Source organism: Lactuca virosa, chromosome 8 (genome assembly GCF_052849685.1).
Source record: "Lactuca virosa cultivar CGN04683 chromosome 8, Lactuca_virosa_CGN04683_v6, whole genome shotgun sequence".
NCBI classification, from domain to species: Eukaryota; Viridiplantae; Streptophyta; class Magnoliopsida; order Asterales; family Asteraceae; genus Lactuca; species Lactuca virosa.
The window spans coordinates 14,599,097-14,623,198 of NC_136433.1; the positions used below are offsets into that span (position 1 = coordinate 14,599,097).

The 24,102-nt window shown below is 37.7% G+C and overlaps 2 protein-coding genes across 2 annotated transcripts; one reads left to right on the plus strand and one right to left on the minus strand.

Annotated features, from left to right (window-relative positions):
* Nucleotides 1–3,984: 3,984 nt before the first annotated feature.
* Nucleotides 3,985–5,196, minus strand: LPA2 (low psii accumulation2). The gene is made up of 2 exons (XM_079063746.1): nt 4,709–5,196; nt 3,985–4,284 (listed from the first exon to the last, which is right to left on the minus strand). Exons 1-2 carry the CDS (start codon nt 5,118–5,120, stop codon nt 4,139–4,141), a joined length of 558 nt encoding a protein of 185 aa, XP_078919872.1. The 5' UTR covers nt 5,121–5,196; the 3' UTR covers nt 3,985–4,138.
* A 4,795-nt stretch (nt 5,197–9,991) lies between these two features.
* Nucleotides 9,992–13,698, plus strand: LOC145132776 (DNA photolyase). The gene is made up of 12 exons (XM_079067676.1): nt 9,992–10,412; nt 10,638–10,771; nt 10,883–11,020; nt 11,099–11,210; nt 11,303–11,615; nt 11,693–11,906; nt 11,977–12,066; nt 12,162–12,417; nt 12,507–12,619; nt 12,695–12,793; nt 12,889–12,936; nt 13,244–13,698. Exons 1-12 carry the CDS (start codon nt 10,136–10,138, stop codon nt 13,610–13,612), a joined length of 2,163 nt encoding a protein of 720 aa, XP_078923802.1. The 5' UTR covers nt 9,992–10,135; the 3' UTR covers nt 13,613–13,698.
* Nucleotides 13,699–24,102: the final 10,404 nt, after the last annotated feature.

A 24,102-nucleotide genomic window follows, 5' to 3' on the forward strand; every position in this document is an offset into this window, starting at 1 on the left:
CATTAGCCTTTCCTTTGATATTCATTTAATTCTTCTAAATCTTGGACTACATTAATTTCAATACTATCGAAGTATTTATCACCATCCTTGGTTCTTCTGACTCTATAAACTATCACTGCTTTAATCTGGACAGCGGTGGAACAACTTCATCGGTTATGCCAAAACATTTATCTCATCTAAATGTATTTTAAACGCACATCTTTCTTCCAAAGATGTTATTATATATCAAACATACTTTAAATGTATAATACCACTCTATTGGTATTAATACACTATTTACGGTAACTTTTTATATTTATTATTATTTTACGATATCCCGTGATCGTTTATTTATAAACTTATCGATGTCAACTATCATAAGTCTCTTTATCATTTTGAAAAGTTTCATGTAAATTCTAATACAGAAACTTTTAGAATTTTGATCATATAATTTTCTCATCTAAACCAAGGTCGGTAACAGACCTTAAACTTTATCAAGTAATAGCAATATAGCTAAGCAACTTAAGGCATGCTATATTTACTTATCATTTAGCACTTAATAGAATATAAGGCATATCTCCTCTTAATATTCTAGTGCTTACCCCATTAGGTATTCAACCTAAAATATATCAGATACATATTGTATCATCTTCACTTAACAATTCATGTTTAAATCTAGAAATTCTCAAAATTCCTAGTTCATATATACTAATTCTCTAAATTTTTTGAAGTAAGTTAATGTCTTAGAATACTAGGGTTTATCACTACCCAATACCCCACTTAAGTGTTTCCTATGGTTTGTATCCATATATTTACAATGATTCCAGTTCATATATTGAACTTCCAATAGTTTAAGTCTAAATACCAATCCATGGGATTTAGTTCACTTAAACCACTGCTCTGATACCTTGATTGAAAGAACCCCTTTCTAAACTTTCATACTAGACAATAAAGTTACTCCAAAACATGCTACATGCATATTTATAAAACATTATCATACATTGATAAAGTGATTACAAAAGATTAGATACAAACCGACTATGTTTTAATATTTTACATAACTACCCAGGATATTGTAAATTTATACAAACATGATCCCTAAATACAAAAGTAATATTACAACTATTCTAAACCTTTCAACAGTATATGACTACACTGGTTACTTATCTCCTGCAAAATTTGTTAAACATTGAGAGGGTAAGCGGTGACGCTTAGTGAGTTCAATAATAGATACAATATAACGTTATGCCATATATATACTTCAATATGACAGAGGAAAAGAGGATCAAGGAACAACAAAGGCATAATGCTAAAAGCTTTCCATATCAATCAATGAGACATAACAATTTCCATACTTGATATAAAATCAATAAAGTTTCGGCACAAATGGCACAGAAAATACTCAGGAATATTATTTTGCTAGAATATTTAGGCTTTCAGCCTTATCTTAGCATACTACCGAAGCCAAAGTGATGTCTATGTCATACACTTCATGGTCAACGGTTCATACCAATACCCAAGTGATGCCTATGTCATACACTTCAAGTCAGAGGTACAACCTTGCTATAAAAATAGCGGAAACAACAACTCGAGATGATAAAATGGAAAAGCACATAGCACATATAACACATAATATACAATTGTTCCTATGTATTAAACTCACCTTAAATTAACCGGGGGTCAAAATAATAATTTGGGCAGCATTTCGGCTCTAAATATGACTTTATTTGTTGAAAACCGGGAGTTTTCTTGAAAACCGGGCTCTGCGAAGGTAGAGTTTCGAAATCGAAAAGATAAATTTTTCGGGCTTCTCGGGAATCTCGGGGCGCGTTTCAGGCTTTGGAATAAGTATCGGGGCTTCGGGGGAAGTCGGAATGCAAGAAAATGTTGAAAAGGGATGAAAAAGGCCAAAATTCAAACCCTTAACCGGGAGGTCTCGCACCCCTTATATAGCTGCGAGCCTCGGATCCGAAGCGAAGAAGGAAGGGCACGTGTGCGAGGCTCGGAACACGCGGCAGCAGGGCGAAGCTTCGGCCGGAGAGCTGGCTGCTTCGGATTGGGCCTCCTCCTCGGTCGAATCAGGAGCTTACACGAGGGTCAGATCACGTGGGAGCATGCGAGGATCACGTGGCTTCCTTCGGACACCTGTGCGACACGCGTCGCTTCTCGGACCTACCACTCAGCAGCTTCGGACACGTGGCCAGGTCCGAACGAGGGTGACGTGGCAATCACTATTCATGCGATTTTTCTCGAAAATTATGTCAAATCTTGTAAAATCCATAACTTTCTCATACGAGCTCCGTTTTTGACGTTCTTTATATGCACGCGTAGAGAAAATTATGCTCTACAACTTTCGTTTAGACTTCGTCGGAAAATTTTGACTTTATTTTTATATTATTATTTTTAACAGACCGGGACTGGTAAATACGTTAAAATTTCATAACTTCTTCATCCGACGTCCGTTTTCGTCAGACTTTTTACCGTTGTACTACTAATGACAAGACCTTCGATTCTCGTTTAGGTCGTGTCGGCTAAAAATCATTCGATCTAAAATTCGAGTTTTTAGCTGTCTACTGCTAAGTTGAAACTTGTAAAAATCATAACTTCCTCATACGAAGTCAGATTTTGGCGTTCTTTTTATCGAACTTCTCGGTTTAACGAATACTACGACGTTAATTTAGATCACTAAGGCTAAAAAGTAGTTTATCAAAAACTCACTTTTTACGTCATTCGACACCGTGCCGGTTTTATCGCGGATCTTCGATTGGTCATAACTTCTTCGTTATAACTCGGATTTCGACGAGGTTTTCGCCTACGTGTTTCTAACGAGATTATCTACAACTTTCAACGATAAAATTTTACTTATTTCAAGTTTTATATTTTCGCTAAATTTCACTATTTAGCTTTTAATTGGAATCTCATAAGACTTCCAATAATTTATGAGTGATTCTAAACATAGTTTTACCTTATTTCTAGTAAAAACTATTTGTTAGAACTCAATACTCAATGTCACATAATATTTCATAATATTATTTATATAAAACACGATCTCAAAACGTGTATGTTACATTTTTGTTCTTTCCTTTGTACGCTTTTTCCCCATCGTCTTGATGGGGTTTTAATTTTATTTGTCGGTTTCCAAAAAAAAAGATATTCGTATATTTAAACTTAAGTTTTAAATAAAATTTTCACCATTCTCTTAATAAAGCAGTTTTTTAATCTTCAAATCAAAACATTGTCATAACTTAAGAACTTAAGTTATACTTCTTTTTTCTAAAAGAAGTCACTAAGTGGTTTTTTTGGGTAATCATTAATAAATTGTTTTATTTCTTTAAAATTTAAGAGTATATTTAGAAAACTTGTTGAAAAGGACTCATGAATTCATCAATAAACGTATCTCAAATAGATTTTCAAAAAATTAAGCTTAAAGATAAAGTTTCATTCTAATGTTCAAACTTAAAATTTTTAGTTTAAATAAAAAAACTCCAAATCTAAAAACCTCTTTAAAGAGTTTTCTTTCAAAAACTCATAACGACTTTTTTTCAAACACTTTGCGTCCAAATAAAAACCAACAAGTGCTAATTTTGTCAAACATTTGCAAAATAAAAATAAAAAATTATTTTGTAGTTGTTTGGACAAATTTGCGGGCCAAGTTTTGAAGCAAAATGGCTATATTTGTTTCAAGGACTGGTTAAGCCCAATTTATTTGAGGTTAGGTTAAAAAAAGTGGCGTTAATGCTAAGCTATTATTTTTATTTGTTTTAAAATGTGTTATAAAATTTTAAGTTCTTTCATTCCATATGTTATATTTTGGTCTAAGGCTGTGGATGAGTAACCAACTATCAATGTCACTTTTTTATTATATGCATTGCACAAGTTTTGTAGCATATCAAGTCACTAAACCTACTTTTCTCGTTTGAATTATAACAATATTACAGATGATCATTTATCCAAAATGAAATTGACACGACATATGTCCGAATCTCACATGCTTCAACCTCAAAATGACATAAAAAAGAATTAATAAATAAAAGAAACTTATTTGGTACAACAGGTAGCAATTTACTCATTGCTATAATGAGAGAAAAATAGAAAGTAGATTGCTATTTATTACATTTAGCCCTTTATATAAAGATAAAGTATAAGATTACATGCAAGATCAATTTGAGCTATTGGGTTTCTCATTTTCCAGATACTTAACGACTCCATACACAACTGTTCCAGCAACAAACAAGAACACAGTTGGGGTAAATGATGGATAAAGATACTTCACAAACAAAGCATCCCATTCTTCAGGAAGGAAACCTGTACACAAAGCATTACAATCAAGCCTAGAACACAAATCATGAATATAATAAAATGTCATTCTTTTCCATTCTTCAAATTATCCCCACTTTCCCTCTTTTTTATCCCAAGATAGTAGAAGATAAAGAGGGATAAACTACAAAATCGTCATTTGAGCTTGTTCAAGAAAAATCATAGAACTTGGATAAAGATTAACAATGTTCAATCTCCCCCTCTCTTCATATTTAAGTGCAAGGTGCTAACAAACATATATGCAGCTCCTAGGTTTAGTTTTTCAGAGCTGTTCAGATTCATGGAAGAAATACTTAGTTTACTCGATCTAAATTCTTAACACTAAGATGGTGTTTAGGAGAATAAAATCCAATTGGTTGATAATTGTAACTGATTGTGCTTAATTTCAATTCGAAGTTATAATTTGCAATACCTGAAGCAGCAAGAGCAAGCCCCTCGAAAATAATTAGCGAACCTAGCCCTAACCAAGCAAGAAGAAAAGCGCGCTCATTGATGCCCTGCTCATTTGACGCCTCTCCTCCTCTTTCCGCTTGTTGAGAAGCAAATTTAGGAGTTTCAACTGGATCTCGGCGAATAATCCGAGCTCTTTCCTTCTTACCTTTCTGCTTCTTCACTGGAGATGATGTAGAAACGGAAGAAGTCGAGCCAAACCCTAGGGGCGGTGACTCGGATTTGAGGGACGAAGAGGTCTCATCGCTTGATTCGGAAGACTCTGGTGATGAAGATGTGTTCTGTGCTTTAATGACGGTCAGATGGTGAAGTTGATGGCGGGATTTGTGGCTGAAACTGATGAAGGTTGAAGATGAGGGGAAAATTAACGCCATTTTCTGTTTAGTTCGTTAAGCCACCATTTTTGCAGGTGATTTTACAGACTTTTCTTATTTCCTTTTTCCTCCTTGTAGCTTTGTAACATGCGTTTTATATCCTTCTACTTTTTGAGGTTTTATCTACTTTTATAAGTAATAAAACCTCAAAAGGAATTGGCTTTAACAAAAAACACTATTTTATGAGGAGTTTGGAGAGCTAGGAACACTCTTGTCTTTAACAAATTTCACTCCTCCCCAACTAAGATGTTTGAAGACATAAAAGCATTAACTTTCTTGTGGGTTAAAAATAAAAGGAATGAAGTTCATATGAACCGTGAATCTTGATGTGTTTTCCTTTTGGTTGTCATGTAATTTGGTTTCCTATGTATTGTATTTTGTTTGCTTTCTTTTGCATCTAACCTCTTGCCAGAGGTTTAATAATAGTTTTGTCGTTAAAAAAATCTATTTTTATAAGGTCTTCGTAGACAATATTAGATGAAACTCTGACTCGATGCTTTAATTAGTCTTCTTGATTAATACTCCTAATCCATTGGTTGATTTAGTTGTTCATGGAAGGATAGTAGAAGAGACTCGTCTTAAATCTTAGGTCAACAAAGAATCTAAACCATCTACTTCCCTTATTATTTTTGTTGTCCTACAATGATCTCCAACTACAAACCGCAACATACCATCTTCTAAAGTTTCTTATGATGAATGTGATTATGCAACAAAAGAACCATTGGAAATCCAAGTGTTCATTATTTCTTAACAAACGACGACAACCCGCCATAACAAAAACATACTATCTGAACCATTTCAGCTACCTCCTTCGGGTCCCACTCCATGGTCACCTTGTCTACCTCACTTTAACACTACAATTGTTGCACCTTTACTAAAGCATGTTGTTAATACTATCAATCCACCACTATGTCATCATTTGTTTTAGATCCTTAGGTTTTTTTAGCATAAATAGTTCCTTGCTTTCCGGTCCCTTGTCATGTCATCGACCTCACATATAGATTCGTCTTCTACTATTTCAAATATACCTTCCTCCTTATGGATCTTAGATGTAGGTATATATCACCATATGTCGCCTTACTTTTCATTATTTGTCTCATTGTCTCTTGGTTTTCTTGTATCTATTATGACTCTCATTGGTACATCTATGTCATTAGAGGGTGTTGGTTATGTTATTACTTCTTCTAAAATCCTCATAATATTTTATGTTGTTATTATATTCCCAAACTTTATTTAAAAATTGTTTTAGTTAGTCAACTATCTTTGTCTAAATCCGAGTTTGAGTTTTCTTTTATGATTCTCTTTGTTGTGTCCATGACACGTGATCTTAAAAGGTGAGTGAGACTAGTCTTAGGCTAGGAAAGTATTTGATGGGTGTTCATTCAAGTATTGACTTGTCTTCTTTTTGTTTGAGTTACTTGTATTTTGAATTTTATGTATGGCATTCTTGTTTAGGATATGTATAAATGTCACATTTACAGTTCTCAAGAGCTTTATGTCATGGATGTATTTAATATATTTGATGTTGTTACTTATAGTGTTGATTTGTCTTCTTTTTCCGTTTAAGTCTTTTGTATTTTGATTTTTATCTATGACATTGTAACATCCTTATTCCCGGTATGTAATTTATTCTGGCTTTATTCAGCTTAATTCGCAAAAATCTAAAAATCGAAGAATCTGGAATTAATCGGGTTGGACACGACAAGTCTCTTAAGGGTGCGACGCGCCTGACCCATGGGCTGAACGTTTTTTTATGGTTTTGGGGCTATTTAAAAACCTTTAACTCTCTAGGTTTGGATCATTTGCAACCTCCAACGTCCGTAGAGAGAGTCTCTAGAAACCTTAGTCCCATTTTCTCTCATTTTGAGCCTTGTTTCACCTTGAGAACTTATCTTCCTTTTGTTTGTGCTTGAAGCTTGAAGATCAAGATTTCTTTCGGTGCATTGAAGCGAAGAGAAAGTGTAGATCCAACAAGGTTGCACCTTTCTTGGACCTTTGTGAGGTATAAAGCTTCAAGCTTCCCTCTTAGTTTACTAGATCTTGCTTATTCTAATTTTTATGCACTTTTGGTCCTTTTTTGGTAGTGAGATTGGAGTTGAGATGACTCCAACTTCTTTTGAGTACTTAGGATTGTTCTATGGACCTTTTGGACTTGGAAAATTGGTGTTTTGTGCATGTCCTCTAAGCCATGCAAGATGTGTTGGCTTTTTAGGTCATTTTAGTGCATAAAGTTTAGATCTTGCTTAATTGGGGTGTCTTAATGAGTAAAGTTGGAAACTTTATCCATTAAGACCATGCTAAGGATCATATTTGGACGTATGGGTTCTTAACTTAATGGATTAAGTCTTTTCACCTTGTGAAGAAGGTCTGGACGCGGCACACTTTTTAGGGTTTTCTAAGGCGTGTTTGTTTTAGCCTGAGATCCTGACCTTTTTGTCATTTTGTGGATGCGGGACACCCAAAAGATGGTGTGGCGCGCTCATTGACCAACATGTTGACTTGTTGACTTTTTGACTAAGTTTAACCTTGGATCAAACTTTAGGGTTTTAGGTCATAGCTGAGGTTGTCCCTTTTTTTATTTATTATCTAGGTGATGTGTGAGACTGGTATGTTATTGTTCGCATGCTGTGGTGATTACGCGGTCTATGTACGGGGTGAATTTTCTCACTATACTTATACTACAATATGGATCATCTGTATGCTAAGATGTTAGACATGTAGACTTGTTTAGACAGTTGCTTGTCATTGTTGGTTTGTTTGTTTGTCTGTTTGTGTATTTATATATGTCGACATATTATGAGCGAGTTGAGGGCGGTTCAGCCTTGTGCTAAAGGCCAAGAAACTCCGAGCGAGGCCATTACTTGTATGCATTGTATGTATATTGTTGTGTATAATATTTTGGGGAACTCGCTGAGCTTTGGCTTACAGTTGTGGATTAAATGTTTCAGATACTTCAGATGATCGCGGGAAGACGAAGACTTGACTGTATACACTCATCAACATATTTAGTATTGTGTGATTTCGCGTTTGTTATAATACTCTGATTTTTGGATGATTGTTTTTTGTAACAAATGATTTTAATTGACTTCGGGTTTATGAAAATTGTATTTTATCTTAATTAAAAATCAAAAAATTTATTGTGTAAAATGGGACGTTATAAAATTAATCCCACATAAACCATCAAAAAAGGTAAAAGAATAAAATCTAAATGACTACATTTTCAAATAATAATAATAATAATAATAAAAATCATAACCTAACCATCCATTTTTAACATTATATTTCACAAATTTAATTATTTTTCATGAAAAAATTGTGCCGTGAAATTTAACATTTTATGAAGTTGGGTAAAATGAGTATGTTTTAAAAATGTAAATAAATTTGGATGTAATAATACAAGTTAAGGTTTATAACGTGTCAATATAGTGTCATCAATGTAACTAATTTTTTGATATGAGAGAAGTGGAAGGATTCGACGATTGGTTTCCATCATATGAGATAGTTAGATGAAGAGAGTTTAATCGTTTGCATATCAAGGAGAGTGGGAAAAGATTAACAATAGCTATAGGAAAGTGATGGATCTTTTAGGGTGATACCATATAAAATTGGGAATATGACTTATTAAGGTAATTAACTTTTCGGTATGTTCACATCTGGGTAACTATCTTTTTTTTTTGTACACATCTAGGTAACAAATTTGTTGGAAGTGTTCACATATAACCATTATGACCTGCTATAGCAGGTTAAATCCTAGATGTGAACGCTTTCAACAAGTTCGTAACCTAGATGTGTACAAAAAAATAGTTACCCAAATATGAACAAAACGAAAAGTAAAAATTAAATTACACGAATGGTCCCTGTGGTTGGGGGAATTTGTGTTTTTGGTCTCTAACTTATTCTTTTAACTTGGATGGTTCCTACTGTTTATTTTTGTTGCGCGTTTGGTCACTGTCTTACCTAAAAAGACTATTGTGCCCTTATTAATTTATTTTTTAATTAATTTTCTTACTTATGCATTTATTTTTACATATTTAAAAAAATTAATAGACCCCACATATTTGTATCTCCTCGGATGATCTCTACTGTTTATTTTTTAATTAATTTATTTTTTTAACTCGGATGGTCCCTACTGTTTATTTTTGTTACACGTTTGGTCCCTGTCTTACCTAAAAAGACTATCAAACGGCCCCTAAGATTACCTAAAAGTAAAAATTAAATTGTACGAATGATATGTGGGGTATATTAATTTTTTAAATATATAAAAAATAAATACATAAATAAGAAAATTAATTAAAAAATAAATTAATAAGGGCAAAATAGTCTTTTTAGGTAAGACAGTGACCAAACGCGCAACAAAAATAAACAGTAGGGACTATCCAAGTTAAAAAAATAAGTTAGGGACAAAAACACAAATTCCCCCAAACCATAGGGACCATTCGTCTAATTTAATTTTACTTTTCGTTTTGTTCATATTTAGGTAACTATTTTTTTTGTACACATCTAGGTAACGAACTTGCTGGAAGCGTTCACATCTAGGATTTTACCTGCTATAGCAGGTCATAATGGTCATATGTGAACACTTCCAACAATTTTGTTACGTAGATGTGTATAAAAAAAAATAGTTACCCAGACGTGAACATACCGAAAAGTTAATTACCTTAACAAGTCATATTCCCTATAAAATTTGATAAAAATCACCACAATTCTGGATGATATTTCATTATAAAATCAAGAGTTACATTAAAATAGGAAAGTATATCTACGTAACTAAATCTAACAAATCCCTAAATTTGTATAAAAATCCTTAATAAGATTCCTGGCTTAGTGGATGATGGATGTAAGATATGGGTTCGAATCTTTCCAAATTATTTTTTACACATGAAGTTAGTTCACTATTCTTTACTTTCAAGTGACCAGTCTAACTACCATCCTTTCGGACAGAACTCCATGGGAGCCCTAGATATTTTATCATGTTAATCTGCAATATCCATTGATGGAAATCCAGTTCTATCTCCATGGCGATACTTGTCTACCCTTGCATCCCAACTGCGTTGTTCTTGCAAAATCGTCCTCAATCAGCTCCACTAACTCCCGTCCGGTGTTCTTCTTCAGCCACCGTTAAACTGCCCACTTCTAAGGCAATAACAAGTTCCAATGGCGGAAAAAGCACCGGCGCTGCAGTTCTTTGGTACAAGAATGATCTTCGTGTCGATGATCATCCAGGTTTAATTGCTGCCTCGAAGCATACGGTGGTTGTTCCTCTTTATGTCTTCGATCACCGGATTCTTCGCTGTGAGTGCCTCTAGCTTTCTTAAACCGATTCTTCGCGTTTCATACACTATCACTAGTCTTCCCATTGAAGAATAGTGATGCAATTTAGTATTTGAAGTTCCAGTTCAACGATACGAACTTTTGGAGAATAATTTGATGGTTGTAGCAATCAAAGTGGTGCATATACTGTATGATAGTATTATACACAATATTTTGATGCATTGGTTCTCGTTTTACCAACTGCAGGCTTCACTGAGGAAAAGCTTGAGCTGCTCCTCTTTGCTGTGAAAGATCTGAGAAACTCATTGAAGGATCTGGGATCTGATCTGATGATCAGGTTCGGGAGGACAGAATCTGTAATCCAAGATCTTGTAAAAGAGGTTGTTGCCTTAAGGTTTGCTTGCTAAGAATTTTTTAGATTGAACAAGAAAAGGGGCAGCTTTCATTACCCAAACAACTCATAATTAATTCATCACCTAGGGTTGAAACAGGTCAGAGCTGCAAACATTTACACACAAGAAGAGGTGGAATATGACTTACAGTTGGTAATTGAGAAGGTTAATGAAAACTTGGGAGACATAAAGAGCCCTAAAATATCTCTATGGAATACCCCCTTTTATGATATCAAGGTATATCTTTCACTTCATCAGTACTAGTTTGCAAACTTTGCATTTTGGATTATGCTGATTTAATCTAAATCTTTCCAGAACATTATGGACATCCCATTGTCATATGACGAGTTTCAACAATTAAAATTGTCCATACATTCACCTCTTTCATCACCAAAGTTACCTAGCATAGCAACAGATTTAGCCTGGGGTAAGTATTAAGTAATATGGTTCCTATATGAGAAAGTAACTGTATTTAATTTGTTGTTTTGATATTGAAATTGTATTTGCTTCATGATCCAGGTGCTCTACCAACACTGAATGATTTGAAGGAATTCATAGATGAGAATCCATACAAATCAAAAGATAGCTGGACTTCCATCAAGAACAATTCAGCCGAATACGTAATGCAGAATGCTAGGATTCTTGCATCAAATGGTCTGACTAGTCAAACCAATTTGATACCCCTTACTAAGAGTAACCAGAAGAGAATAAAAAACTCAGCATTTATAACACAACAAGGAAATGTTATTGGAGGTGGAACAAATGATGTGCTTAATGCATTGTCAGCATATCTAAAATATTTAGAGGGTACTACACGCGATGATTGGCAGGAGTATGTATCATTCTTTGCCTGGATCTTTATGTAATTTTAGATTTTAAATAACTGTTTTTTTATATATATTATTGCAGGGTGCATGACAAATTAAGCAAGGCTGAAACCCGTGAAGGAGCTTCATTTGGTGTTCTTTTTGGACCTGTCCTTCAGCTTGGAATAGTTTCTAGAAGAAGAGTGTATTATGAGACTCTAAAATATGAAAAAGACAGAAATGGTGGATTTCTGTCACCCTTTGGGTACTCAACTGCCACCATTGCTGCAGCAGCTGGGCATGTTCTCTCAACAGAGGTGCGTTTTTTTCCACTATTGCCCTCTATCTTGATGAATCTTATTCCAAATTTGTGACTTTTTTTGGCAGTGGTATAGTCTTTTGGCATCAAGAAGTCAACTTGATTCAACTAAAAGATATTCTATTCGGTACTGGAAGTGGAATGGTTATCTAATACAGGCCAGTTTAAAAAACTAATCTTTAAACTTTCTATACAGAATTTGATTTCAAATTACTCATGGGATTTTCTTGTTTTTTTTTTTTTTTCTTTTCAGTATACTGTTGTGGGAAGTGAAGGTCCTGCAATTCTTCTTGTGCATGGTTTTGGTGCTTTTTTGGAGCATTATCGTGATAATATTAAGAATATAGCTGAAAATGGCAACCGTGTTTGGGCTATTACACTTTTGGGATTTGGAAGATCAGAGAAACCAAATGTTATATACACTGAACTTATGTGGGCTGAGTTTATAAGAGATTTTATAGTTGAAGTTATTCGGGAACCAGTTCATCTTGTTGGGAACTCATTCGGAGGTTTTTTTTTTCTCAATCTTTTTATAAACTTTTCTTTTTTAATTCTATAAATTATAATGATAATCTTTTTCTAATTGCCATGTGTACAGGCTATTTTGTATCTATTGTTGCTGGTTTATGGCCTGCTTTAGCTAAGTCTGTGGTTCTCTTGAATAGTGCTGGCCATTACATTCCAGAATATTCTTCTGTGCCTCCCTTTAAGGTAAATAATTAAATATATATAAGATAAAATCAGAGGTTTTTGTGGAATTAATATATTTATTTATTTGCTTTTCAGGAAAGGAAAACTACAGGAGTTGCATGGTTAGGTGCTAGGGGCATTTCGGGCTACCTAAAGTTGAGTGTTAGGAATTTAGTGAGGAGTTGCTACCCAACTGTAACTTTCTTGAAACCTTTTGTATCCATATAAAACTTTTTTCATTATGTTATGTTTTTTTTTATTGATTGCATTTTTTTTCTTTTTTTTTGCAGAAAAGGGATCGTGCTGATGAAGGGCTTCTCAGTGAGATGGTAAGGGCAGTATCCTTTAAGGCCATATTATATATATTTTTTAGAGTTTATAGTATATTTTTTGTAATATTGGTCCCAAAAAGTTCTCTGTTGCAATTGTGGTCCTTATTTTAGGTTTTTATAACATAAATGACTTGGAACATGGACCAAAAATGTTACAAAAACCTCAAATAAGGATCAAAATTGCAAATCACTACTCAGGGACCATAAATGTAACTTACTCTTTGTGTGCTTTTTTCTGACAAATTGTGGACTTATATTATACTTTAAGTTTTTGTGAATGTTGTAAATTGTGCGTTTCCTTAATGAAGAATAGTCATATGACCCTGGTGCAGTGGTGGTTTTGGAAAGCCTTTTTACATTTGATCCTTCAATTCCAATGAATTATGTGCTCAAAGGACTTGAGGAAAAAGTCATGATTATCCAGGGGATGAAAGACCCGATTTCTGATTCAAAAACCAAAGTAAATCTTGTCAAAAAACACTTCAAAGAAATTGAAATCAAGGAGTTAGATGCAGGACACTGTCCCCATGATGAGGTACCAGAAGAAGTCAACTCTATCATTCGGGAATGGGTGGTCAATGTTGAAAATAGATGTCAGATCTTGGAACAAAAATTCAAAGATAACAGAATGCCAACCAAAAAACAAAGTCTTGAAAAAGAGTTTAGTGGTCAAACCTCTTGAAAAAAAAGTTTTGAGGTACCTAAAATGGAACAATTATGAAAACTTGATTGGTATTTAATGACATTATCTCTTATTCTTTTGTGTTAGCATCACATCAGCCATTGAACAACACATCAAACCAAATGCTATGCAATGATTGGAATTAGTTGGTTTAGGAGTTGATTTATGCAATAAGTATTTAATAAATTATAAATGGTTTAATCATCAACCATAGGTGTAACATCCCAAATTTCAAGACCAAAATTTTCATTTTTAATTAAGTTATTATAAAACCAATTAGTATAGAAACATCCATAATAACATTCCATGTCAAAATCAAAGTGTCGATAATCAAAACATGTTAACATAAAACAATATTAGAGTGTAATCCCAAGGATCTCATATGCGGAAAACATAGTGTGATGCGATGCGATCGAATCGACTCCTTTCCTTTGAAAACGAAGTACCTGAAACCAAAACTGAAAACCGTAAGCACGAAGCTTAGTGAGTTCCCCCATCATACCACATACCATACAAATCACATACTGTCAGGCATACTGGGGTGCCCGACCTACCCCATGCCAGACATATTTGGGTGCCTGACCTACCCTGCTGAGCATATCGGGGTGCTCAACCTACCTCATTGTCAGGCATACCGGGGTGCCCGACCTACCCCATGTCAGACATATTTGGGTGCCCGACCTACCCTCCGGTGTATCTCAACAGGTTACGGGGACTATTTCATCCCCTACCACTACCACATAATAACATAACATAAACATACTGTTAGACATACCGGGGTGCCCGACCTACCCCTTTGGTCCTTTCGACCGGATATGGGGACTATTCCCCCTAGTACCACTATCACATGACATCATACCATACTAGCACATAAAGCATAACAGATAGTGGCATACCAGACAATTATCACAAAGACAATCATCTAACAAACAACTCCTACTAGTGGGCCAACATTGTGGCCTTAGACCCACTTCTACTGGAATGTAACTCACCTCGAATGCTGAAGCTCGCTGCCCGAACTCCCTAGCTGCTGCCCTAACGGCTTCCCAAGCTAACAATTACCAATACACAATCCAATTAGCAACTAAGTTCTAAACCATGATCCATAATCCAAATCTTAGGGTAAAATGACCATTTTACCCATGGCCCAACAAGACTCATAACTAAGGCCTAAGCCCAAAACCAATCAAGTCCAAAACTCCAAAATCCATAAGAGCCCACTAATGGCCCACTATTGGCCCAATTTTCCAAATTGGGCCCCAACCTTTACATGGAACTACCCTCTAGCATCCAATCCGAACTTCATAACCCTCTAAGGGTCAACCTTGGTCAAAGTCAACGTCAAAGTCAACATTCTGGTTGACTCAATTCACCGAGTTGGTCCATCAACTCGTCGAGTTCCTGATCCATGAAACTCTGGAAACCTCGATCCTGCTCGTCGAGTTCTTTCATGAACTCGTCGAGTTCCCTTTCAAACCGAGTCGGGACATTTTACTCCCAACTCGTCGAGTTCCTCCTTGGACTCGTCGAGTTCTCCTTCAAACCGAGTCGGGACAAACCGGAACAACTCGTCGAGTTCTTCCTTGCACTCGACGAGTTCCTCAGTCTTCAAAACTCGGAGAAGCTTATCCACTCATTGATTCATCTCCTAGACTCACTGGGTTGCTCAGAAATCCGAAATACCAGGGGATCACGATCTAACTCGCCGAGTTGGATGAACAACTCGTCGAGTCCCCCTAGTCTTAATCCATTAAGTCGCTTCCTGTTGAGTCCAACACTTCCAAACCATAGATCTGGTCCCCTAAGGCTGGAATATCACGTAAAGTTGCTAACTTTACGTCCATGCATGATGTTATGAGCTAGAAACACCGAAAACCAAGCTATAAAGGAGATCTAGGGCATGGAGAAAGGCCATGGGCTAATAAAGCTGGCAACTTTGAGCTTCATGACCTCATGTGTCTAGATCTGAAGTCACAACTTCATAATACACTCAAATCCCGACAATGACTTCAAAATGGCCCAAAAGTGACAACATACTATCCTAGATGAGGATCTAAGTGCCAAGGTATAAGCTTTATACCTCAATTGAGTCCGAAATGTAGCTTGAACTCTGGATCTACTGACTTCCTCTTGAATCTCCAGACTTTTCCTTCCTTCCCAAGCTTCAAAACCACAAAGAATAGCTCAAAACTCTTCAAAAACGGATTAGGGTTTCTTAGCTAGGGTTTGTGACGATGGAGGCAGCAAAATGAGGCCAACAAGTGGAGAATATGATGCTTAAATAGGGTGCAAAACCCTGAAATTAGGGTTTCTTTTTCCAGCTCCAACTCGCCGAGTTGGTCCTCCCCAACTCATCGAGTAGGTTTCTCAACCCGCGTCCAAACTTATTCCCATTTCTACTCGACGAGTTTGGGACCTCCAACTCGTCGAGTCCCTTTGCAAAAATGAGAATTATTAGTTAAAATACCTACCAGGAACTTGGCGTTACAACTCTCCCCCACTTATCTTGGACTTCGTCCTCGAAGTCTACTGCAATCACCTATCCCCAAAAATGACTCACGCTATAAGCTCGCAGCTCCCTAGGTTTGTCTCGAACCAACCGACGTTTCTTACGAGCACTGCCACTTGCCATCCTGAGGGTACACCCATCACCCCGCACGATCAATGGCCTTCCCAAGGCCACCGAAACTTCTATCCAGGATATACCACCCGAACCTTCAACCCTTGAAGGCTACTTCCACCTTCTGAGACCTGAAACTATCGTAACCTAGCTTCACGACGGCTCGCCCGTGCTGAAACGACTTGAAACAACTCTCCGTCTTTTTCCCCAAACAGCTAGTGAAACAATCACGACCCTTCCAACTTTGTTCATATCTCGGCCTATCCCGATCTACTAAAACCATCCTTAGAGTAATTCTTCAACCTCGGTGAAGAACGACTCCTCGATCTTTCAAGTAAAACCAATCCTTCTTCCCCATGAAATCTGAACCCTAAGGTCTCAGTGGTCTGGCTCCCTGTCAGACCCCTCAGACCGAACTGCCACCCATCATGCTGCTGCTGAAAAGGGAAACAAGTCACTGTCTATAAACGGCTACAGAACACTTATATCTGACAGAAGGCTCAGATAATCCTTCGAGTAAAAGATTCGTCCCTGCAACGGTTAGACTCATACGAGAGCTACGCAACAGAGTCAAATCAACTACTCTGAGATTATTTAATCCCACTGCGAGTGACTTATCGCTTCCCAATCACTCAGTTACTCCGTCTGTACATGGAATCCTAAAAGCACCAATACTGCCCGAAACGCTGCGCTGCCTGAAACACTTAATTGCCTGCAACATTGAACTGTCTGAAACAGTATGCTGCCTCTTGGCTGCTTTCCAAAGTCCACTGAGACCTTCCTGGTCTAAGTTCGTCTGCCAGTCATCTGAAATATCGGGTTCCTACCTGGTTACTGAGCCAAAGGCTCCCCTACAGTCGCCTCTCGCGACTTCCGAACGAAATCCTCACCTGACAATATTTGCCACCAGTTGCTTGTCACTGTGGCTCTAACGACCTCCTGATCCAACCGACGTCACCAAATCCAAGCTAAATCTGTAAACTAATTCGTGGATTTGCCATGCCCTCACTGTTGTACCCGAACTGGTGGGTGCTACGGTTCATCCCGTGATCTAACATCACTCCCATACTATCTAACATCACTCCCATACTATCTATCAACCTAGTGAAAGCTACGGCTACCCCTACAGGCTTACAACACGCTAACGCTATCCTACAACTTTATGAATGCTACGACTACACTCATACACTTACAACACTTCTATCACTACCTGACAACCTTGTGAATGCTAAGGCTACACCCGCAGACTTACAACACTTCTATCATTATCTGACAACCTTGTGAATGCTACGGCTACACCTGCAGACTTACAACACTTCTATCACTATCTGACAACCTTGTGAATGCTACAGCTACACCCGCAGAATTACAACACTTTCCATGCTGACTGACTGCTAGTGAATGTTACGGCTATCCCGCAGTCTTATAACACTTTTCATGCTAACTCAACCGCTGACCATGGTCTTTCCGCTGATTACTAATCCGAACACACCCAAAGTCAAGCATATATACACGATCTAATATCCCAAGCTGAACTCACGTCCTGACTGAAATCCATGACCTGTTTCCCGAGGCCTTCTATCCGATTCCAAGGGAAAACGTGGACCGAATGTTGGAACGTTTTTCCGTACTTCCAACTCCAATCCTCAACCTAGACGGCCCCTCGAACGCCTTTCTCCCTATCGGGGATGCGAAACTCATCCTAGTTTCATACCTATTTTTTCTCCTGGATACCTGATCGATTCTCCCCCACTTAGATTCTACTAAGTCTTCACGGCACGTGAGAACTGAAGGATTCCCAATCCTTCTTGCTTCCTAATAATCCACTGTTGAAAACTTGTGCTTACCAATGCTAGCGATCAATTACCCGTCAAAACCTAAGATCGCCAATCCTCTGGAATCTTGAAGAGTACTCTTGAAATCTGATCCAGTTCGATACTTCAATCCACCTCCCATGCTGACAACTGGAGGCCTTAATCTTCACCCTGGCTGACGAATTCTCGTTTCCACTTCCAATCTTGCAGCTCCTCTGAGCTCTAACCTAACACAACCCATGCGAAAATACAATTATCTTGAACATCCAATGACCAAACACTTATACATCTACCAGCCACAACTGACACCACCATCTTCATGCTACCAGTCCTTCCCTAGCAACTATAGTGCCATGAATTCCAAAGTTCTCTCTTAGGCAAATGTCGTTCGTACCTGAACAGATGATAAAACCGCTATATCCCATCGATACGGGTGGACTAGCTTGATGAAACTGACCACACGCCTTCTACATAGTACTCCTGACCGATCTCCACTACGAACTGAGAGAACACCGAACACCCCGATCCAGCAAAAGGGAACGACCTTTCACTAACTACCTATAATTCACGGTATGCAAATGGCATATGACAATATTTGAAGATATAACCCAACAAGAGCAAATAAATAAATTAGGGATACACTTACCCAACCCGCTACAATATCCCAAACCAAAGCAAAATTCTCACAACAATGTGCAAATAAAACTGAAGGAAGGCAATGATACATACCCGCAACATCACCTGCTGGAGTCCTGACCTTTCCTGTCTGAAACTGCGGGGCCTGACTCCTATCTGTTAGGGCTCCTGCCCTCCTCCTCAGACAGTCGACCTTCTTGTGGCCCACCTGATCACAGTGAAAACATAGTGGGCTAGCCCCCGAGAACAATCTCTGCTGACATGACCAACCTCGCCACACTTGTAGCAGCCTAAACCCTTGGAGCGACAAACTCCCCTGTGTGCTTTCCCACACGTGCAGCACTGACTGCGGCCCTGCTGGCCCTTCGCCCAATGATCAGAAGTCTTGGGTCTCTTCCCAATGTGCTCCAAATCGATCTCGCATCCTCGGACTCTGGAAGTCATATCCTTCAGGGTCTGACACCCTGTCACGCTCACTGGCTCACTTGCCAATGGTTGAACTGCAACCGCTGGAACAGCCTCTGCCCCAAATCGGGTCACAAACTCTTCCCAAGATATAGTCTCCAATTCAGAAAGCGCAACAGATCGAGCAATCAATTCCCAGCAGCTTCTTGCCGCCCGATACAGGAGATCCAAGGCGAACCAAACCTTGGCTCCTATGGGGTAGGGACTAGTGCGGAAAACACCTTCCATCTCCTCAATCCAACGCGAACTCAAAATCTTGGCAGTCCTTCCTCCGACTGGCTCACCACCTCAGCCGAGACCGAATACTGAACCAGAATCATCTCCCTGAGTGCTCGTCTCCAAACTGAAAACCACAAAACCACTGATCAAGACATACTCAAGGATTCTCCTCCCCGAAGCTTCTCAGATTCTCCAAGACTCTCACCGATTCGAGTATGGATCATGTGCTTTCAGTAGTACGGGCCCAATACTACCTTCCACACCTATCCATACTTTCCTCAACAATCCTCCCGAATCCTCTAAGTCACTTCCTCAACCGATGCACCCAAGTCTCACTAAATCTCACTACTAATCCATTGATACATATCCTACGCTTTCCTAGGTTCCCAAACCCACCCAGTCCTCAGCTGCTGAAATATTCCCAGTAATGTCAACTAGCTACCTCATGAATATAGCCACATGCAACATAGATCAGATAATCCTTCCAGTAAAAGACTCATCCCTAGAACGGTTAGACTCAAACGAGAGCTACGCAATAGGGTCAAGTCCATCACTATGAGATTATCCGGCCTGTGTCCCATGTGACTTAGCATATTCACTTAGTAGCTAACTCACATCACTAAGAGTCCCACAAAGCACAAAGCAAGCAACATTCAGACAGTGGAAAATCTAACCAACATACTCCAATCAAACCATTCTATCCTCTAATCAAGAATCTGTACTGGCATGAGATTCTATGACTCATGCGATCAGGCATAACCCAAATAGGCCATCCTATCACTAACTGATTAGTACTAGCATGCAGGTCTACAAGCACATACAATAGGCATATAAGGCATCCTTCCTAGATCCTTAGCCCTAATCTAGCATGCGGTTCACATATTCTCAATTCATATCATAACATAACATATCATTACATGTATGAGTATCTTGGGGAAAACTTACTTGACCTCGGTCGATTGCACGCATCACACAACTTGTCCTTTTCAAAGTTATTTTTCTCTTTTCAATTTCTTTTCAAAATTCTTTTTAGAAAATGAATTTTCTTTTGAAAATTTTCATACCAAGTCCTTAGTTTGAGTCCAGACACACCCGAGAGTGTGTCCGAATCCCTAAAACTAAGGCTCTGATACCAACTTGTAACATCCCAAATTTCAAGACCAAAAAATTCATTTTTAATTAAGTTATTATAAAACCAATTAGTATATAAACATCCATAATAACATTCCATGTCAAAACCAAAGTGTCGATAATCAAAACATGTTAACATAAAACAATATCAGAGTGTAATCCCAAGGATCTCATATGCGGAAAACATAGTGTGATGCACTACGATCGAGCCAGCTCCTTTCCTTTGAAAACGAAGAACCTGAAACCAAAACTGAAAACCGTAAGCACGAAGCTTAGTGAGTTCCCCCATCATACCACATACCATACAAATCACATACTGTCAGGCATACTGGGGTGCCCGACCTACCTCATGCCAGGCATATTTGGGTGCTCGACCTACCCTGCTGAGCATACTGCGGTGCTCAACCTACCCCATTGTCAGGCATACCGGGGTGTCCGACCTACCCCATGTCAGGCATATATGGGTGCCCGGCCTACCCTCCGGTGTATCTCAACCTGTTATGGCGACTATTTCACCCCTACCACTACCACATAATAACATAACATAAACATAATGTCAGGCATACCGAGGTGCCCGACCTACCCCTTTGGTCCTTTCGACCGGATACGGGTACTATTCCCCCTACTACCACTATCACATGACTTCATACCTTACTAGCACATAAAGTATAACAGATTGTGGCATACCAGACAATTATCACAAATACAATCATCTAACAAGCAACTCCTACTAGTGGGTCGGCATTGTGGCCTTAGACCCACTTCTACTAGAAGGTAACTCACCTCGAATGTTGAAGCTTGCTGCCCGAACTCCCTAGCTGCTGCCCTAACGACTTCCCAAGCTAACAATTACCAATACAAAATCCAATTAGCAACTAAGTTCTAAACCATGATCCATAATCCAAATCTTGGGGTAAAATGACCATTTTACCCCTGGCCCAACAAGACTCATAACTAAGGCCTAAGCCCAAAACCAATCAAATCCAAAACTCCAAAATCCATAAGAGCCCACTAATGGCCCACTATTGGCCTAATTTTCCAAATTGGGCCCCAACCCTTACATGGAACTACCCTCTAGCATCCAATCCGAACTTCATAACCCTCTAAGGGTCAACCTTGGTCAAAGTCAACATTCTGGTTGACTCAACTCGTCGAGTTGGTCCATCAACTCGTCGAGTTCTTGATCCATGAAACTCTGGAAACCTCGATCCTGCTCGTCGAGTTCTTTCATGAACTCGTCGAGTTCCCTTTCAAACCGAGTCGGGACATTTTACTCCCAACTCGTCGAGTTCCTCCTTGGACTCGTCGAGTTCTCCTTCAAACCGAGTCGGGACAAACCGGAACAACTCGTCGAGTTCTTCCTTGCACTCGAGGAGTTCCTCTGTCTTTAAAACTCGGAGAACCTTATCCACTCACTGAGTCATCTCCTAGACTCACTGGGTTGCTCAGAAATCTGAAAGATCAGGGGATCACGATCCAACTCGCCGAGTTGGATGAACAACTCGTCGAGTCCCCTTAGTCTTAATCCATTAAGTCCCTTCCTGTTGAGTCCAACAGTTCCAAACCATAGATCTGGTCCCTTAAGGCTGGAATATCACGTAAAGTTGGTAACTTTACATCCATGCATGATGTTATGAGCTAGAAACACCGAAAACCAAGCTATAAAGAAGATCTAGGGCATGGAGAAAGGCCATGGGCTAATAAAGTTGGCAACTCTGAGCTTCATGAGCTCATATGTGTCTACCATAAACCTCGAAAAGTACCTAGTACAGTAACTAGGTGGGTGAGTTGTTGCTGTAGAGATTCGGCTCTCATCTCAGTCGAATAAGCTCTAGCCTCAGATGCAATCACACTATGCTCCATAACATGTGCCATAAGCTCCATTCCTGAAATTTGTGTTGGATTAATGTCTAAGTCCATAACTATATTTGGTATGTACTTGACCCGACCCCGCATGGTCCATTTGGGTTGCACTTCACCGGCACAATTTATATGGATAGTCTTTTGAGAATAGTATATTTATGATTTATATTAATATATTATAAGTTCTAATATATTAATATGGAATCATATTGTTTAATTAGTATTGATCAAGAATTAATTTAGAATTAATTAAGTGATCAAAAAGAACTAATTAAATATGGACTCTTATATATATGGAATGGGCCAAGTTCATTTAGGTTGGGCTAAGCTTTCATGGATGGTTCATGGAGCTTTTAACCCATGGATCCTATGTAAATGAAAGGTCATGGGTATTAGGGTTTACATGGATGTAACCCTAATCCTCCATAATATATAAAGGGGTCCTTGGCTCACAAAATTGACACAAGTGTGTGAAAATAAGATTGGGCCGATTTTAGTGTGCATACATATTCTCTCAAGTTCTTCCAAGGTGTTTTGGTGATTTGTGATTCCATTTGAGGCTTCCACACTATTGGGGCTAAGCTCTTAAAGCTTGAAGACATCAAGTTACATCAAAAGGTATGTCATCTAACTAGAACTTTGTAGTATAGGTGCTTCATAATATGCTAGTTATGATGAAACCTTGGAATAGTTAATATTTGCATGTATAATAGAGAAAACATAGATCCAAGGTTTATAGGGTTGCATGTACACCATAGGAGTGTTAGAATGCTCAAAACTCAACAGTGGTATCAGAGTCATGGGTTGTTTTCTGTTATATTGATGCAAATGTTTTATTTTCAAAGTTGGAAAAAAAAGAAAAAAAACATGACGTTTGTCAAATTTTAAGATAATTACTTGTTTTTGTGAAAAACTAATTATTTGTAAAATTTGAATCATTTGCTATATGAGTTGAATTAGGTCAAATTTAGTAAAAGATAAAATGATATGATTATTTTATTAGTTTTAAAAGTTTGATCTAAAGAGTTTTTTGAAACCTCCATAAGTTATGGATATGAAAAGGTTTTTAAAAAAATTGATTCAAAGTTTTTTATGGAGTTACAAAACTTGGTCTTAATGTTTTAAAGAATTCCATAACTTGTTCTTAAGTTATGGAACATGAAAAGTTTCATCATAAAACAAGTATTTAACTCCATAAGTTATGGAATCCAAAAGTTTTCAAGAGTTACAAAACTTGCCCTCAAGTTTTGGAATTTGGAAAAAGTTTTTTTATGATAAAAAAAATTTTAATTCTAAAACTCTTGGGTTCATAACTTAAACAATTAATTAAATGGTTTTAATTTTGAATTTAATAATTGGAATTATGATGTTTTATTGAATAATTCAATTAACTCTTATGGACTTTATTAATAGATAATTAAAGTGTTTAATTAAAAGAGAATTAATAATTCCATAATGACATGGTTTAAATTTAATTAAATTAAGAGTATAGTTTAATTAATAGATTAAACCACCAAGTATTTTAAATGTCTAAAATACACCCTTATACTATTATAATATTAAAAGTTTAATATATTATATGTATAAGAGCAGTTCGTCTTACCATTAGTAGGCCCCATTCACGAAGCCGGTCTATAAGGGGGTATAAGGTTACTGCCTATAAAATGGCAGTTTAATGGGTGTCCACTCTCACTCACCGCTTCCTTGACTGGTGGAGGGTCGTTAGCCGAACAGGTAGGACA